At 53.2% G+C, this 19096-nt stretch overlaps 1 protein-coding gene across 2 annotated transcripts in view; it reads left to right on the top strand.

The window, feature by feature from the left end:
* The first annotated feature begins 5055 nt into the window (after window positions 1-5055).
* FNDC4 (fibronectin type III domain containing 4) overlaps window positions 5056-19096 on the top strand; it is a 41409-nt gene continuing 27368 nt past the window's right edge. Inside the window, exons 1-2 of one of the 2 annotated variants that reach the window (XM_065590028.1) lie at window positions 5254-5389; window positions 6499-6590. Coding sequence is in view for 1 of the 2 variants with exons in the window: in XM_065590026.1 (XP_065446098.1) it covers window positions 5200-5389 (190 nt within the window). In the remaining variant the exon portion in view is untranslated. Of the gene's footprint in view, window positions 5390-6498; window positions 6591-19096 lie in introns of both variants that reach the window. The other variant, XM_065590026.1, reaches the window with a different exon arrangement.

Raw genomic sequence — 19096 nt, 5'->3', positions numbered from 1 at the left:
GCTCCCTGGATCGTGGGGTAGTCCGTGGGTTCCCCCTTTGCAGAGATGACTGTGCAGGGCAAGTTGTGGGAAGGCCCCCTGCAGGCCTGGCTTAGCCCTGGATGAGCAGGTCTACACACTGCACAACTTGGACCCTTGCCAGACCATCTGTATGGAGCCCAGCTGTTACCTGCCTGTGCCGGCTAGGCCCGGCCACATCATGGACTATGGACAAGTGGAGGAGCCATTTCACCAGCCTCAAATGGCATAGGGCTAACTCTGGCCCAGAGTCAGTCTGTCTGTCTGTCTATGGCCACCATCCCCACAGAATCCACGCCCGCCATACACCCACCATGCTAGCCAGGGCAGTCGTTGGCACCTCTCTTCTGGGGGAAAAATCTCTTTTAGAGGAGTGTGTGGTTGGTTTGTTACAGGTCTGGGGGGCTGGAGGTTGGAAGATGGGGGAGCAGTGTGTGAGTGACATTCCTGCTACAGGGGGAGGAGCAGTGTGGCCCCGAACCTGGAAACACAGGACTTGGAGAGGATAACGTTTGGATGAGTCATTTCAAACCCTGGATGGTTCCTCTCCGGGTCCCTGAGATGTGTTGGCCTCCCTGAGAAACTAGGGTCTTGCTGGGTGCGTAGGAGTGTGAACAGAGAACAGGGCGGCATCCAACTCAGCAGGTGAGGATGCTGCACCCTTCTGCACACGGGCACAATGGGACTCTGCAGCTGAGCTCACAGAGCCCAGGGGAGGAGTTACCCACTTCCCCAGTTCTGCCAAGGTCTGAACCTAGCCATCTGGGGTCTCTGAGCTGCTGGGCTTGCAGCAAACCTCGTGCAGCCCAGCACAGGGCGCGTAGGCCTCGGAAGTCTCACTGGAACCTTTGTGCCCTGAGCTGTCCCTCTGCACAGGGTGAATTTCACCTTGGCCTGCAGATCACCCTCCTCCCCCGCCCCCATCAGTCACACCATGGCTGAGAGGGTGGTGGCAGGGGCTGCTTTTCCCAAACCTCGGAACCAGCCCAGGGGACAAGTTCAGATCTGCAAGGAAATGTAACTCAAGGAGACCTACTGTGTGACCGACAGCACGAGCAGGGAGGAGCATGGCCAGGTGACCCAGCGAGAACCATCACAGGGGATGGGGGAAATGCATCACCATGAACGTGTGTCACCGAGCAAACATCCCCGTGTCAGGCAGGGAGGACCTGTCACAGCATGAACACAGCTATGCAGGAGTGTTACTATGTGAGCATGTCACTGTGCCAAGCAGGGGGGAGCACTGCATGAAGTGGGGAGACCTTCACCGTGCGAGGCAGGGAGAGTGCATTACCGTGCGAGTGCGTCACTGTGCGAGTGTGTCACTGTATGAGGGGGGAAGATGGTGTCACTGAGCCAAGTGGAGAGCGTGCGCCATCGTGCAAGCATGCTAGGAGTCTACTACAGGCCACTACTACAGGCCACCTAACCAGGTGGAAGAGGTGGATGAGGCTGTTTTTAAACAACTAACAAAATCATCCAAAGCCCAAGATTTGGTGGTGATGGGGGACTTCAACTATCCGGATATATGTTGGGAAAATAACACAGCGGGGCACAGACTATCCAACAAATTCTTGGACTGCATTGCAGACAAATTTTTATTTCAGAAGGTTGAAAAAGCTACTGGGGGGGAAGCTGTTCTAGACTTGATTTTAACAAATAGGGAGGAACTCGTTGAGAATTTGAAAGTAGAAGGCAGCCTGGGTGAAAGTGATCATGAAATCATAGAGTTTGCAATTCTAAGGAAGGGTAGAAGGGAGAACAGCAAAATAGAGACGGTGGATTTCAGGAAGGCGGATTTTGGTAAGCTCAGAGAGCTGATAGGTAAGGTCCCATGGGAATCAAGACTGAGGGGAAAAACAACTGAGGAGAGTTGGCAGTTTTTCAAAGGGACACTATTAAGGGCCCAAAAGCAAGCTATTCCGCTGGTTAGGAAAGATAGAAAATGTGGCAAAAGACCACCTTGGCTTAACCACGAGATCTTGCACGATCTAAAAAATAAAAAGGAGTCATATAAAAAATGGAAACTAGGACAGATTACAAAGGATGAATATAGGCAAACAACATAGGAATGCAGGGGCAAGATTAGAAAGGCAAAGGCACAAAATGAGCGCAAACTAGCTACAGGAATAAAGAGAAACAAGAAGACTTTTTATCAATACATTAGAAGCAAGAGGAAGACCAAAGACCGGGTAGGCCCACTGCTTAGTGAAGAGGGAGAAACAGTAACAGGAAACTTGGAAATGGCAGAGATGCTTAATGACTTCTTTGTTTCGGTCTTCACCGAGAAGTCTGAAGGAATGCCTAACATAGTGAATGCTAATGGGAAGGGGGTAGGTTTAGCAGATAAAATAAAAAAAGAACAAGTTAAAAATCACTTAGAAAAGTTAGATGCCTGCAAGTCACCAGGGCCTGATGAAATGCATCCTAGAATACTCAAGGAGCTAATAGAGGAGGTATCTGAGCCTCTAGCTATTATCTTTGGAAAATCATGGGAGACGGGAGAGATTCCAGAAGACTGGAAAGGGCAAATATAGTGCCCATCTATAAAAAGGGAAATAAAAACAACCCAGGAAACTACAGACCAGTTAGTTTAACTTCTGTGCCAGGGAAGATAATGGAGCAAGTAATTAAGGAAATCATCTGCAAACACTTGGAAGGTGGTAAGGTGATAGGGAATAGCCAGCATGGATTTGTAAAGAACAAATCATGTCAAACCAATCTGATAGCTTTCTTCGATAGGATAACGAGCCTTGTGGATAAGGGTGAAGCGGTGGATGTGGTATACCTAGACTTTAGTAAGGCATTTGATACGGTCTCGCATGATATTCTTATCGATAAACTAGGCAAATACAATTTAGATGGCGCTACTATAAGGTGGGTGCATAACTGGCTGGATAACCGTACTCAGAGAGTTGTTATTAATAGTTCCCAATCCTGCTGTAAAGGCATAACGAGTGGGGTACCGCAGGGGTCTGTTTTGGGACCGGCTCTGTTCAATATCTTCATTAACAACTTAGATATTGGCATAGAAAATACGCTTATTAAGTTTGCGGATGATACCAAACTGGGAGAGATTGCAACTGCTTTGGAGGACAGGGTCATAATTCAAAATGATCTGGACAAATTGGAGAAATGGTCTGAGGTAAACAGGATGAAGTTTAACAAAGACAAATGCAAAGTGCTCCACTTAGGAAGAAAAAATCAGTTTCACACATACAGAATGGGAAGAGACTGTCTAGGAAGGAGTACGGCAGAAAGGGATCTAGGGGTTATAGTGGACCACAAGCTAAATATGAGTCAACAGTGTGATGCTGTTGCAAAAAAAGCAAACGTGATTCTGAGATGTATTAACAGGTGTGTTGTGAGCAAGACACGAGAAGTCATTCTTCCACTCTACTCTGCTCTGGTTAGGCCTCAGCTGGAGTATTGTGTCCAGTTCTGGGCACCGCATTTCAAGACAGATGTGGAGAAATTGGAGAGGGTCCAGAGAAGAGCAACAAGAATGATTAAAGGTCTTGAGAACATGACCTATGAAGGAAGGCTGAAAGAACTGGGTTTGTTTAGTTTGGAAAAGAGAAGACTGAGAGGGGACATGATAGCAGTTTACAGGTATCTAAAAGGGTGTCATGAGGAGGAGGGAGAGAACTTGTTCACCTTAGCCTCTAAGGATAGAACCAGAAGCAATGGGCTTAAACTGCAGCAAGGGAGGTCTAGGTTGGACATTAGGAAAAAGTTCCTAACTGTCAGGGTGGTTAAACACCGGAATAAATTGCCGAGGGAGGTTGTGGAATCTCCGTCTCTGGAGATATTTAAGAGTAGGTTAGATAAATGTCTATCAGGGACGGTCTAGACAGTATTTGGTCCTGCCATGCGGGCAGGGGACTGGACTCGATGACCTCTCGAGGTCCCTTCCAGTCCTACAATCTATGAATCTATGCCAGGGTGTAAGGTGAGGCGACTATGTCACCCTGTGAGGCAGGTAAAGGGTGGCACCGAGCGAGGTGCAGTGAGTGCACCAGCATGTCATTGCGGGCGGGTAGTGGGGATGGAGAGCTGCCTAGAGGTGGGGGCACTGGGGGGAGGAGCCGCCCGGCACTGGGGGCTGGGGGAAGGAGCCGCCCGGGGCTCCGGGGGGGGGGGGGGGGCTGGGGGGAGGAGCCGCCCGGCACTGAGGGGTGGGGGGGGCTGGGGCTGGGGGAAGGAGCCACCCGGCGCGGGGGGGGGCACTGGGGGGAGGAGCCACCCGGGGCTCCGGGGGGGGTCCTGGGGGGAGGAGCCGCCCGGGGCTCCGGGGGGGGTACGGGGGGGAGGAGCCGCCCGGGGCTCCGGGGGGGGGGGGATCCTGGGGGGAGGAGCCGCCCGGGGCTGGGGGGGGGGGATCCTGGGGGGAGGAGCCGCCCGGGGCTGGGGGGGGGGCACTGGGGGGAGGAGCCGCCCGGGGCTCCGGGGGGGGTCCTGGGGGGAGGAGCCGCCCGGGGCTCCGGGGGGGGTACGGGGGGGAGGAGCCGCCCGGGGCTCCGGGGGGGGGGGGGCTGGGGCTGGGGGAAGGAGCCACCCGGCGCGGGGGGGGGGCACTGGGGGGAGGAGCCACCCGGGGCTCCGGGGGGGGTCCTGGGGGGAGGAGCCGCCCGGGGCTCCGGGGGGGGGTACGGGGGGGAGGAGCCGCCCGGGGCTCCGGGGGGGGGGGATCCTGGGGGGAGGAGCCGCCCGGGGCTGGGGGGGGGGGATCCTGGGGGAAGGAGCCGCCCGGGGCTGGGGGGGGGGGTCCTGGGGGGAGGAGCCGCCCGGGGCTGGGGGGGGGGCACTGGGGGGAGGAGCCGCCCGGGGCTCCGGGGTGGGGGGGATCCTGGAGGGAGGAGCCGCCCGGCGCGGGGGAGGGCGAGGGAGGGGGCCTGGGCGGAGCAGTCCGTGGTGCTGGCCCCGCAGGTCCCGCCTGTGTCCAGCCTGCGCGCTGCGCTCAGGCCGGTGCCAGCCGCGTCCTGCCCGTGCCCCGCTGCGCTGCGCTGCGCGCCCGGCTCCCCTGGGCGCGGCATTGATGGAGGAGAGCGCGGCTGCCCCCCGGCTCGCTGCCAGCGCTGCGTCGGGCTCCCGTGCGGGGCGCCGGCGGGGAGCCCCAGGGCAGCCGGCGCGGGGAGCCCCGCGGCCCTGTCCCGGCGGGGCCGCCCCGCTGTGAGGCTGATGCCCCGGCCGCGCCCCCGTCCCTGCGCACCGGGGCAGGGGGCCGAACCCGCCGCGCCGGACACGGAGCCCGGGGTTCCTGCGGCCCCAGCGGGCTGCCCCGTCCTTGGGGCCATGGCCCCCTTCCCCGCCTGCCTCAACTCGGCCGTGCTGGTGCTGTTCAGCTGCGACCTCTGCCTGGTGCGGGCAAGTGAGTGCGGGTCGGGCCGGGCCGGGCAGGGGCCAGGGGAGGGCGCGGGGCCGGGCAGGGCAGGGCCGGGCCAGGGGAGGGCGCGGGGCCGGGCCGGGCCAGGGGAGGGCGCGGGGCCGGGCCGGGCAGGGGCCAGGGGAGGGCGCGGGGCCGGGCCGGGCAGGGGCCAGGGGAGGGCGCGGGGCCGGGCAGGGCAGGGGAGGGCGCGGGGCCGGGCCGATGGAGGGCGCGGGGCCGGGCAGGGGTTCCTCTGTCCAGCTTTGCACGGGGCTGGTCCCGGCCCGGCGCACGGCAGGTGCAGGAGGGGACCCGGCCGCGGCTGCTCGGTGCGTGGCTGGGGTGTAACCCAGTGGCAAAGCCCGTGCAATGCAAAGGGGCCCCGGGGGCGAGGACTGCAGCAAGCGTCGGGCTGCGGGAGCACCTTGCTGCAGCGCGGAGCGAGCAGGGACTCCAGCAGCGCTCGGGTTTTAAAGCCGAGATTACAAGAGGAAGGAGGTTCCGCAGTGATCCGAGCCCTCCAGCCCCGGCCGGGCTCCCGGGGCTCGCCCCGTGCTGCTCTCTCCGTCCCCGCAGCCCCTTTGCCCCCCGCCCCCGGGAGAGCGCTTGGGAATCGGTTCTGATTTCCTGCGTGTGAAGGCAGAAGAACCCCCCGAGACGGGCTACCTAGATCCGTCCCCGCCCGCTCTCCGCAGGCGCCAGTGGGGCCCCTCTGCCGCACCAAGCACGGGAGAACGGAGCGCCCTGGCTTAGCTGCCATGTAAACCGCGAAGTTCCCCCTCCTTGCTGAAGAACAAATCTTGTTTACCATATTCACACAAGCAGCCCCATTGACCCCAATTCATCCCTGGTGTAACTTCATTGCCCCTGCTTGTGTGGCTGGGGGGGGGGGGGGGGGGGGAAGGGACTGACTCTGTTTTACCAAAACACAATTGATTGATCAGTAGAGTTCCAAGCTCCTGCCTCCTGGTGCTGGGTGCACTCAGCAAAGCCCGGCCACTGCAGCTGGGTGTTGCTGGTTAGCTCTGGGGGCAAGTCCTGGCCTCTTCGGAACATCACACCACAGTCTGCACAACCCGGGGAAGGTGCATTACCTTTTCCTTTTCTACTAGAGATCACAATTTAATCTGTAGGGTGAAATACACCACATGCAGACGGCCTGCACCAGGTCCCTACATCACTGAAGCCCCAGCAAGCCCACACTGTAAGTACAAGAAAGTTACTAACATTCCCTTTAGCCATCTGCTTTGCTTATTTATAAAGCAGAAATTAAGAGCTTCAGGTCAGCTCTATTTGCTGGAGTGTGGGCCAGTTTTTAGGAGCACAGATGCCAAACCCAAGGCCCATCTAGCACAATATGGTGCGGCTGGTACCAGTGCCGCAGAGGAAGGTCAGAGAACACCACCGCCGCAGTTATGGGATAATCTGCCCCACACTTTAGTCCTCATCCTGGTCTCTAATAATTACAGATCATCTTAAAACCGGAAGCAGGAAGTTTAGGCTTCCTGCCAGAACTTTTATCATTAACGATGACAACTCTGGCTATTCTTGTTATCCATATAGCTCCAGTCCCTTTCTGAATGCTAACGCTTGGCCTCAATGACTTCCTATGGCAGTGAATTCCATGGGCTGATTATACCTTATGTGAAAACATATTTCCTTTTATCCGTTTTGAATTTCCCACTTTCAGTTTCTCTTACTGTCCCTTTTTTCTTGGGTTATGAGACAGGGAGAACACGAGCTCTCAATCTACCTGCCTTAGACCAGTCTTTATTGAAGGTACTTCCATCATAGCTCCTCTTATTCCTCTCCTGAGGTAACAATCCGAGTCGTTCTGATCTCTTTTTCATGTCCTTGATCACTCTCCTTGCTCTTCTCTGGGCCCCTCAGGCTTTGCAGTATCCCTGGAGATGGGAGACGATCACTGCATACAGGATCTGGCTGAAGCTGCACTATTTATATATATAACGGCATTAGACTAGTATCAGAGGGGTAGCCGTGTTAGTCTGAATCTGTAAAAAGCAACAGAGAGTCCTGTGGCACCTTATGGACTAACAGACGTATTGGAGCATACGCTTTCGTGGGTAAGAACCTCACTTCTTCAGATGCAAGTAATGGAAATCTCCAGAGGCAGGTATAAATCAGTATGGAGATAATGAGGTTAGTTCAATCAGGGAGGGTGAGGTGCTCTGCTAGCAGTTGAGGTGTGAACACCAAGGGAGGAGAAGCTGCTTCTGTAGTTGGATAGCCATTCACAGTCTTTGTTTAATCCTGATCTGATGGTGTCAAATTTGCAAATGAACTGGAGCTCAGCAGTTTCTCTTTGGAGTCTGGTCCTGAAGTTTTTTTGCGGTAAGATGGCTACCTTTACATCTGCTATTGTGTGGCCAGGGAGATTGAAGTGCATTAGACTATTCATCATATTATTCTCTATCCCATTCCTTGTGCAACTCAACACAAGGTTGTTTGGGTTTTTTGCCAGCAGCTCCACATTGAGCAGAGATTTCATTGAGCTGTCTACAGTGACACCCACGACCCTTTTGTGGGCTGGTACAGTTTAATTTAGAACCCTGTAAAGTGTACAGATTGTTTAAACGTTTCCCGCCAATGTGCCTTACTTTGCATTTATCACCACTCAACCTAATTTGCCGCCAGATTGCCCATTGCCCAGCTGGGTTAGGTCTCGCTGACGTTCCTCACGGCTCTCTCTGGTCCTGACTGACCTAAAGAATTTTGTGTCAGCTGCAGATTTTGCTACTTCACTGTTCATCGATTCATACATCCCAAGGCCAGAAGGGACCCTTGTGATCACCTCCTCTGACCGCCGGCGTAACACAAGCCCTAGGACTTCCCTGCATTAATTTCTGTTGGAACTAGAGCAGATCTTTTAGAGAAACATCACATTTTTATTTAAAAAACTGCCAGTGGGGGAGAAACCACCAGAGCCCTTGATAAGTTGTTCCAGTGGTTAATTATCGTGAGTGTTAATAAAATCATGCCTTATTTCCAGTCTGAATTTGTCTAGCTTCTGCTTCCAGCCATTGGCTTGTGTTAGCCCTGCCTCTGCTAGACTGAAGTGCCCGTTATCAAATATTTGTTCCCCATGTAGGTACTTATAGTCTGTCTCAGGGCCAGCCCACAACATTTTGGCAACTGAGACGGGAGCTCAAATGACGCCCCCATGTCCCCTTGCTTGGGCCAAAACTTTGAAAGGTCTCAATTCTGCCGTCTTCCTGTTCTACTCCTCTCATTGTCCTGCTCTGCTACCTACCCCAATAAAGGAGAACTAATAACTTAAAATGCCTTGTTCAAAAATGTTAAGTAACATTTAACTTTCAAATGCCTGAACAGCAAATGTAACTTTTCTTGTCTGCATAGTAAACACTGGCATTTTTATCTGTCTGAATAATCAAAGTGGTGCTTTCCGTGCCTTCTTGGTTGCAAAGATTTGAACTGCTTCCTGAAGGTCCACAGTCTGGGCCAACTCATGCTCTACTGAGATGGTTGCAAGGCCGACCAGCCTCTCCTGTGTCATTGTGGAGCGTAGATGTGTTTTTATTAACTTCAGCTTGGAGAAGCTGCGTTCTCCACTGGCAACTGGTACAGGAAGTGTTAGAAGTATGCACAGAGCAACAAAAGCATTTGGAAAGAAGGTGGTCATCTTATTCGTGCACATATATTCCAGAAAAGCCTTTGGAGTTGATCCTGCTGAAATGTATTTTGAAAGGGCTTTCAGTTCATCACCGCAATCACTCACATCAATATCGCGGATGTCATCATGTGTCAACACTGTCTCTTGTGCCCTGCATTGCTGGTGTAGGTCTTCTTCAGGTATAGTGAGGAGTTTTGGAATAGCATACAACATCCAAAATATATTGCTGTGTTCCTTGAGCTGCATGAAACATTCAACTAGAACCAGAAACAATGGGTTTAAACTGCAGCAAGGGAGGTCTAGGTTGGACATTAGGAAAAAGTTCCTAACTGTCAGGGTGGTTAAACACTGGAACAAATTGCCTAGGGAGGTTGTGGAATCTCCGTCTCTGGAGATATTTAAGAGTAGGTTAGATAAATGTCTATCAGGGATGGTCTAGACAGTATTTGGTCCTGCCATGCGGGCAGGGGACTGGACTCGATGACCTCTCGAGGTCCCTTCCAGTCCTATAATCTATGATTCTATGATTCTATGAACTGACTGTATTGCACAATCTAGCACCTGGTTAAAGAATTCAACTTTGAATTGTCGTTTGGGGTCTCTTATGGGATTATCCCGTGCCTCGTAATCAAAATGTCTTCTTCTTCGGTGACTCTTGTATTCTTGAATCGGTGGGAAAATAGCTTCAGTGTGAAGTTCCTCTGCCAACTTGTGTGCATTCTTCAGAACGTTTTGAAATCTCTCATCTGACCGGTAAGACTGTAGGTATGACTTTGCTTTGTCCAGTTGTTCCATTGCTCCAGATATATCAAGGACAACACCTTGGAGTCTCTTGCTTACAACATTTATTTCAAACAGTTTGTCATGCCACAACACTCAGCCACACAGAAATTTGAAGTTATGTATGTTTCTGGTGATTCCATTTCCCTCTGCCACTGTTCTCCCATGAACAGTTCCTGTCATAGCATTATCCTCCATAATGGCAACTATGGCATCATCTATCTTCCCAATTTGGTGTTTGATAGGCTCTATCGCCTCCACTCGACTTTCCCATCGAGTGGCACTCAGTGGTTTCAGTGTCAGAGAGGATGTTCCCAGATGTTGCTTCAAAATTTGCCATCGATGAGTTGATGCCGAGAAAAATACAGAGATGCTTTGAATTACATTAAAAAATTCAGCAGCCTCACTAGAAGCTGATGCTGCATCACTGACCACCAAGCTCCATGAATGAGAACTGGGACAAAAAAAGCTTGAGGGTTTAACTCTCGGATCCGTGTCTGCACTCCTCTGTTCTTTCCTCTCATGTTGGCACCATTATCGTAGCCCTGACCTCTCATGTCAGCTATCGCAATTCCTGTATCTTCCAGCTTTTTAAGAAGCACATTTGTCATACCAGCTCCTGTAGTATCATCAATGTCAATAAATTCTAGAAAATGCTCTCTGACAGTCACCATTGCAGGGACATTTTCACTAGGTTCTGTTGTTGTTACAAAACACACCATTAAAGTAATTTGTTCTGTATGGCTGATGTCAGTTGTGAAGTCCAGAATAACAGAGTAATATCTTGCTGACTTCAGATCTGCCACAATCTTCTGTTTGACTTTTGTTGCCAGTAACGGTATGATCTTGTTTTGAATTGTTTTTCCAAGGTAGTGGTGTGTGTACAATTCTTGGGTGGTGACTCTTCTTAGATGCTCCTGGAGTACAGCATCAAACTCAGCCATCAGCTCCACAATTTTAAGGGAGTGTTCATTGTTTGGCACATACAGCTGATCTGAAGTGCCACGCAGTGCTAGGTTTTGGGTAGCAAGCATTCTCACAATGGCAATGAGCCTTTTCAGAACATTTTGCCAGTAAAGAGACTCTGATGCAATCTTCTCTTGATGCTGATCATCTATGGTGGCCTTTAACCTTAGTCTCATCTCAAGCTCTTTCCACCTATGGAATGCTCTCTGGTGATTCACTGCCTTCTCACGGCATGCCAGATTTCTAGCCAGATTTTTTCCAGTCCTTTGTTCCTGTAGAACCTGACGTGGCTGGAACATTAGACTGGAAGAGTTTGCAACAAAAACAGTATGCAGCATTCTGGGTTTTTGAGTACATAAGCCATGGCCTCTCCACTTTGTCACCATTATGGATTTCACACCAGTAATGTGTTGGATGGAAACGTCTATTTTCATTGTCTTTGGGGAACATGAAGTTTTTCACTTGCTGTGGCCCATGCAGTACAAGGAAGTCCCTCAGGCTACTGCTCAAGTGGGTCCGGAGGCCTGGATCATCTAGACTTAAGGAACTAAACTCAGCAGCAGCCATTTCTTGCACCTCCATCACACTCTTCTCTGATCTACACTTTTCTTCAGGAATGTGCATGGTTCCATCCATTTGAGATGGAGATATGGATGCTGCAGTAGCTGCCGGGTCACCTGCACTCTGACTAACTGGAAGATCAGGCATCTCCTCACCACTCACATCCTCACTGGGGCTGGAAGGCTCAGCGTGAACATTTGTCTCTATGTACAGTAACTCCTCACTTAAAGTCGGCCCAATTAACGTTGTTTCGTTGCTGATCAATTAGGGAACATGCTCATTTAAAGTTGTGTAATGCTCAGGGGCGGCTCTATGTATTTTGCTGCCCCAAACACATCAGTGAGGCAGCCTTCGGCGGCATGCCTGCGGGAGGTCCGCCGGTCCTGCGCCTTCGGCGTACCCGCCACCAAATTGCCGCCGAAGCCTGGCAGACCTCCTTCAAGCATGCTGCCGAAGGCAGCCTGACTGCCGCCCTCACGGCGACCAGCACGCCGCCCCCTGCGGTTTGCCGCCCCAGGCACGTGCTTGGTGCACTGGTGCCTGGAGCTGCCCCAGTAATGCTCCCTTCTAACGTCTTGGCAGCCGCCTGCTTTGTCTACTGCTTGCAGGAAGAGCAGCCCGTTGCAGCTAGCTGGTGGGGGCTTGGAACCAGGGTGGACCGGCAGCCCCCCCCATCAGCTCCCTGCTCCCCTAAGTTCCCTGTGCAGCAGCTGCCGGCAGTTCAGCTGTGTCCCTCCCCGCACGGCCATGTGCTGCTCCTGCCCTGTGCCTTGGAGCTGCTCCCCAAGACTCCTGCTTGCTGTGCAGGGGGAGGGAAGGAAGAGGGGGGCTAATGTCAGGGTGTCCCCCTCCGCCCTGCGCCTGCACCCCACTTACCCCATCTTCCATAGAGCGGGGGGGGGGACACACCAGGGCTCAGGACAGAGGGAGCTGGCAGCAGCCGCGGTCTCAGCAAGCCGATCTAATTAACAAGGCCGTGTACTTAAAGGGGAAATGCGCATCTCTCTCACACACACATACCCCCTCCCTCCATTCCTGCTGCCTTGTAGAGTGAGAGTTAACCCTTGAGGGCTCAGCCAATTGCTAGTTCATCATTTAGCAGTAAGGGAAATATCCCACCCTCTGACTCCTCCACCTCAACCAAGCTTCACAGTCATCATCACTGTGTACCAGTATTGTTTGTTTAAAACTTATACTGTGTGTGTGTGTGTATATATATATATATAAATAGAGTCTTTTGTCTGATGAAAAAAATTTCCCTGGAACCTAACCCCCTCATTTACATTAATTCTTATGGGGAAATTGGATTCGCTTAACATCGTTTCGCTTAAAGTCGCATTTTTCAGGAACAGAACTACACTGTTAAGTGAGGAGTTACTGTATCTCAGAGAGCTCAGATAGAAAAGCTTCCTTTGCTTGCTTTCCGTTTCTGAATGCTGCCCCAGAGGGGCGTTTTCCTCTTTCACTCATGACGGCTGTTCTGTGCCAGCTAGAGTGGCTCTCAACACTCCATTGAAGGGGACAAATAAGCAGGCTGGTAGCAGGGCCTGAGTGAGGGAAGATATCAGCATCTTAAGGGCCTAACTGGCTCCTACTCCTTCAGTTGACTGCCTGTTCTCCTCAAGTGGGTCCAGGGAAGCATCAGGAAACAGGAAGCTCCCTGAGAAGCTGGTGTGAATCAGTCCAGGCTCCTGGGGGTGCTGGAGAGGTACATAAGAGGCTCCTCCTCTTCTCTCTCCCTGCAGCTCCTGCTGCTTTCTGTTATTCCCTCTCCCCTTTTCTCCTGCCTGCCTGTGATGTCTCTTGTGCCTCCTGCCTCCAGCCCAGCACTCCACCATCGCTGTGCATCTAGAGCAGAGAGAATACATGTGCACCCGCAGCAGACACAATGTTCTACACTCTGGGTCCTAGTGGCCCCCCGCAGTCTGGCACCTGAGGCGGCCGCCTCAGTTCACCTCATGGTAAGGCCAGCCCTGGTCTGTGTCGTCACCCCTTAACCATCCCTTTGTGACGCTCTCTCCCCTTTCCGACTCATTAATAAATATAGTAAACAATGCAGGACCAGTACTGAGCCTTGTTGCTGTTAACTTCAGCCAGGGTGAAAATTAACCTTTTAATCCTGCTCTTTGCTTTCTGGGGCAGGGGGCCTGGATCCTGGGTCACCCACACCCTGGCTGAGTGAGTCTTCTCACCTTTGTGTGCCCTCGATCCCCAGCCCAGATGAATTATCCAGAGTTCACAGGAGAGACTGAGCAGGCCCCCATCAGAGTATTCCACAGCCCAGTGGTTAGAGCTCACCTGCCAGGTAGCTCAAATCCCTTCTCCCCGAACCAGCACCTCCCCTCTCCTCCTCCACCCCCTGAGGGCACCTACTGGATCAGTCCCCGCATGTGACTTAGGCAGCCGACGCCTACCTTCCCCCAGCCTGGGACTCGCTCTGGTGCTTAGGTGGGAGATAGGTGTGCAGATGCCTAGAGGGAGGCAACAGTGCACCTGCTCCAAGGTGGAAAAATAGGTGCCAAGGGAATTTTACCGCAGACACACAGGCTCTGGCTTCCTCTGGGCCCCGGGTGCTCACACCCCCACTCTGCCCCAGGCCCTGCTCCCAAGCACCCACCCCCACCCTGCCTCTTCCCACCCCTGCTCCACCCTAGGCCCCATCCCCACCATTCCCCCAAGCTCCCATCCCTGCCCCACCTCTTCTGACCCGTTCCGCCGCCTCCCTGAGCACGCCCCGTCCCCACTCCTCCCCGCACCTCCTATACGCCGTAAAACAGCTGATCATGGCGGGTGGGAGGTGCTGGGAGGGAGGGGGAAGAGTTGATTTGGAGGGTGGGGGAGAGCTGGCTGCTGGTGGGTCTATGTGAGTCTAGGCACCTACAAGGTTCAGTGGGAGTTTTGTGCAAAACTGGGACCGAGGTGCCTAACTCCTTTTGTCCATCCAGGCCCAGGTTCCTGATTCACCAAGGCGCTGGTCCACACTTGGCTTCCCCTGGAGCTGAGGGCGCCCAGCCTCTCTGGAGATCAGACCCCACATGTTTCAGCTTAAGCACCAAAACTCAGTGGGCACCTTTGGAAATGCTCCCCTCAGTAAACAGGGGTTAGACAATAAGCCAGAACCACTTGGGCAGATGTTCAGCAGAACGGGACCAGGGTGAAGCTGGACTCTGTGGTCTGTGACAGTCACTCTGCCACACAGCATGATGGCATACTGAAGGAGGGATCTTAGGTCTTTAAAACCATCAGCACTGTCAGGGTCCAGTTAGCTGTTATTTCAGCTTGCCCCCCTGCCCCATACAGTGTTTTCTCTCGGTGTTCCAACATTTCTAAAAGGCCTGGCTCATACATATCCGCCCGTACGGGTGCTCCCACCCACCCTTCAGTGCAGTTCTGATGGGTCTTATAGGAGGCCCCTTCGACACCTCACACTCAAAACTGCCCTCCTGTAGCTATCACCTCCACCAGAATGGCTGGTGAGCTCCCAGCTCTGATGGCAGATTCTCCTTACGCGGTGCTCCATAGGGATAAAGTGGTGCTGGGACCCCACCCTACGTTCCTTACCAAGGTGGTGTCTGATTTTCATTTAAACCAAACCACCACTCTCCTGTTTTTCTTCTCCCAAACCAGGGGAAGCCAAGCTGCACACCTTAGATGTTCCCACAGCCCTTCTGTATTACTTATGACAAAGTCATTCAGAAAACCATCCTGTTTATTCGGGTCACTGGGAAAACAGGTCAGGGTCAACTCATCTCATCTTGGAGACATTATCCTGGATAACCCAGCCCATTACACCCGTCTACCAGTTAGGAAGTTTACCCTCTCCCCACAGGAATTGGGACCCACTCAACTACTGCTCAGCCAACCTCTGTGGTTTGCCCAAGGCCCATTCCCATACCAGCAACCTTTTGAACAGCCCCATGGAGTCAGCCCAGACTTTCACACACCATTATGGATCTGGCCTCTAGATCAGAGCCAAATTCGGGAGAGCAGTTCTGAAATCCTTATTTAGTGAGGTATGGCTAGGACTGCTCCACCCACCGCCTGTGAATCGGGGACCTGCTAGCAAGGCACAAGTAGAGCCACATGGACTTTGACACAGAATGAATGGTTACTTCCCTGGCAGGAACTGTGGTTCTTTGAGAAGTGATGTCTGTCTGGAGCCCATGACTTGCTCGCCTTTGGAGTTAATCTCTCCTGGTTCTCTGCGTTGGTGAGAGAGCTGAGAGTCTGTAGGGACAATTCTGCTTTTTATGCCCATGGCCAGTGGGGCTAGAAGGACATGTAGGGCTCAGGAGTGGCCTCAAAAGATACTGCTAGTCCCAGATTCTGATCTCATGCACATGAGGTGCATGCGCCGTGACTGGGATCCACATGGACAAAATGTCTCACAGAACCAGTCGTGGCAAGGTAAACAACACATCTTTTTCTAGATGATACATTATTTTAGTAACTCTTTTCTGAACCCTTGTCAGTTTGTCAACATCCTTTCTGAAGTGTGGAGAGCAGAACTGACATAGTATCCAGTAACGGTTGTATACAATGGCAGTAACTCCCTACTTCTGCTCTGTATTGCCCCCACTTATGTAACCAAGGATCACATGTGCTGTCTTCGTCACAGCATCCCACTGGGAACTTACGTTCATTGGTTTCTACTGTGACCCCTAAGTCCTTTATAGAGTTGATGCTTTGCAAACTACTGTCCTCCATCATCTAAGTGTGGTCTGCATTCGTTATTCAATTTATGACTTGGGATTTGGCTGTATTAACACTCATATTCAAGTGAGCCGACCTCACCCGGAGATCTAGCTGGCTCTGTATAACTTACCTGTCCCCATCATTATTCACCACCCCACCAGTTACTGTGTCATTGGCAAGCCTTAGCAGCAATGATTTTATGTTTTCGCCCAGCTCCGGGATAAAGTTGTGTCAGTGATAGTAGCCTATGTAACCGCACTGTTATATCTGCTCCAATACCCTCCCTCCCCTAGAAGCCCTGCAGTTTGTTGCCCTCACATGGTGCTTCTGGTCCTAGAAAGCTCTTTGGGACAGGGCTGCGTCTGCTTTAGGAGCCACTTGATCACACAGACCTCAGGAAATGCAGGGTGAAGGCGCCCACAGCAAGCTGAGAGCTGCCCCTAGAGATGTGCATTTCAATAAACTCTTGCAGCCCAGGACTTTGCGTCACTGGGAACAGAATCTCTGGCAGGGAACAGAAAAGCCCGTCCCTTTCACCTTCTGCAGAGGCTCCAGCGCAGAGGTTAATGCTATTGCTCCAGTGAGGCCGTGCAGGCAGATTGAATTGTGTAGCATTTACCCTCGCGCTATGAAATGCTGCCCCTGTGCTACTGTGTACAGGCCCCGGGTGGTGTTCCAGGCTCAGACCAGAGACTGAAGAGCTGGAAACGAGGAACACGTTTTGTCCCCGCCTGTGCTGAGCATAAAGAGGTCGCATCAGGCAGCTCCTGCTTCCTTTGTCACCCAAGATAAACACAATGATCATATAAACCTTGCAGCAGATTAATACCTCAGCAGGCGTGTCCTCAGAGGCTGCAGGGACATGGGCATCGATTCTAGCACTCATGCTGCCTGTTGATCTGACCCTAGCTGTCCTCCAAGGGGATCAATGTGTTTGGAGAGCGCAGCATCCCCCTCCAGCCCCGCTGCTGTCCGGGGATGGGGCGCAGGGATGGAGGGCCTGCAGTCTCTGTTCTGTGCGTGGGGGGTGGAGAGGGCACTTGGCCTGCAGTCGCTAACAGCCCACTGCTAAAGGATCCCCCCCAGCCTAAGGGGGGGTCCACAGGACCTGGAGACCAAAAAATTATGGGGGACAACTAATAAAAGAACAGGGACAGGAGTGAGGTCAAAGGGTCAAATGAAGCGAACCAGACAGGGACACCGAGCAGAGAACCCCGGACAACGCGCACTCCTCCTCGAAGGCATCAAGGGAGCCAGTGGACGCCACCCAGAGGAACTCTGCCCGGATACGTGAACGAACGGAGGACCTGAAATACGCCCCACAGTCACAGGAGACTCCATCGGCCAACCTCCTCACTCTGGTTTTATAGCTGGCCAGTTTCGCTAGGGCCAGAAGGGGGTTGACCAGGAGGTCCCGTGACTTTGTGGGGCGACGGAGAGGGAGTGCGTAAATAAGAAGGTGAGGAGAAAAGTGCAACGCAATACAGAGCTGGCGGGAGGGCTCTGCGCTAAATGACACATTCAGAACCCCCTCCAGATCCCTGCTCCCCTCTTACCCACAAGCCACCCATCTACCTCCTGTGTCCCACTCACGCTGTGGCAAAACCTCTCCCTGCCTGCGAGGCGCCCTGGCTGGGAACCCAGGAGGCAGAGGCTAACGGCGCAGCCTTCTCCCGGGCAGGGAGAGGGCAGGCACAGGCTCTGGAGCGGATGCTCTGGCTGGTGGGTGAGGCCCAAGGCCGTAGGCGAAAACCGGGGTGAGCGTGTCCAGCCCTGCAGAGGCTGCGGAGGTCCCCAGGGCCGGAGAGTGGAGCTCCTAAACCCCGAGAGAAGCTCTGGCGCTTTCCCTCAGGATATGGGGGCAGGGAGCTTTCCCCAGAGCCCCAGGGGCTGCCCAGCAGCAGAGGAACACAGCCATTATTAATCCAGCCCATCTCCCACTGTCCAGGCCATGCGCTGTTCCCATTGCAGCAGCCGCAGGATTGGGCCCACTACATACGTCTGTACTGAGCGCAAGGAAGGGCGAGTGGAGATACAGCAGTGACTGTCCCAGGCATCATGGCTCCGTACAGGCCCTGCAGAAAGAGTAATGTTGGGCTGAGGAGACTACAATCAGGCAGCTCTTCCAAGCTGCAAGCACCTCTTCAGGCCTCACCTCTTGCCTGTGACCTTGGAAAGGGGGCAGGTGTGGGTGTGTTATACTGCATGCTATGGCAGGAATGCTAGGGACCAGATGACCCAGCCAGCAGCTGCCTGGGATTAGCAAGGAGCTTTCCCAAGCGCAAGTTGACTTGATCAGCATCTCTATGAACCTACACAAGAAACAGAAATCTGGTAGTAGAGGGCTCTTCGCTGGACAAAGGTCCAGGGGCTGGAAGCTGACAGACACAAACAGACTAGAAACAAGACACAATTGTAACACTGGTTATTAGCCACTGGAATAACACATCAAGGGTTGTGGTGGATCCTCTACCACTGGCAATTTTAAAATAAAAGTTGGATGTTTTTCTTTAAAAAAAAAAAAAAATGCTTTTCTTCAAACAAAAGTGAATGCCTGTGATCTGCAGCAGGCCAGACTAGAGGATCCCCGTGGTCCCTTCTGGCCGTAGACTCCACGAGCAATGGCGTAGCAAAGTCTGCAGCAGACACAAAATGATCTAGGTTAGTCGGGACCAATGTTCCCTCTAATTTTTTACATCCATGTGCAGAATGAATTTTGTTATGTGTGACACATCACCTTCATATTGGTGCACATAACAAAATTCATGTGGTGGGGGTGGGGCCGAGGGGTTCGGAGTGTGGGAGGGGACTCAGGGCTGGGGCGCAGGCTCTGGGGTGGGGTCAGGGATGAGCGGTTTGGTGTGCGGGAGGGGGCTCAGGGTTGGGGTAGAGGGTTGGGAATGTGTGTGTGGGGGGGCAGGGATGAGGGGTTTGGGGTGCAGGCTGCCCCAGGGCTGAGGTAGGGAGAGAGAGAGAGGACTCCCACGAGTCCTCTCTCGCACCAGCATCTCAGGCTGGGGAGAAGTACCTGGGCTGGGCTGAAGGAGGGGTTCCTC

The sequence above is a fragment of the Chrysemys picta genome, chromosome 3 (assembly GCF_011386835.1).
Source record: "Chrysemys picta bellii isolate R12L10 chromosome 3, ASM1138683v2, whole genome shotgun sequence".
Lineage (NCBI taxonomy): Eukaryota > Metazoa > Chordata > Testudines > Emydidae > Chrysemys > Chrysemys picta.
The sequence above is the reverse complement of the archived record's forward strand: the minus strand, read 5'-3'. Positions and strand labels throughout refer to the sequence as shown.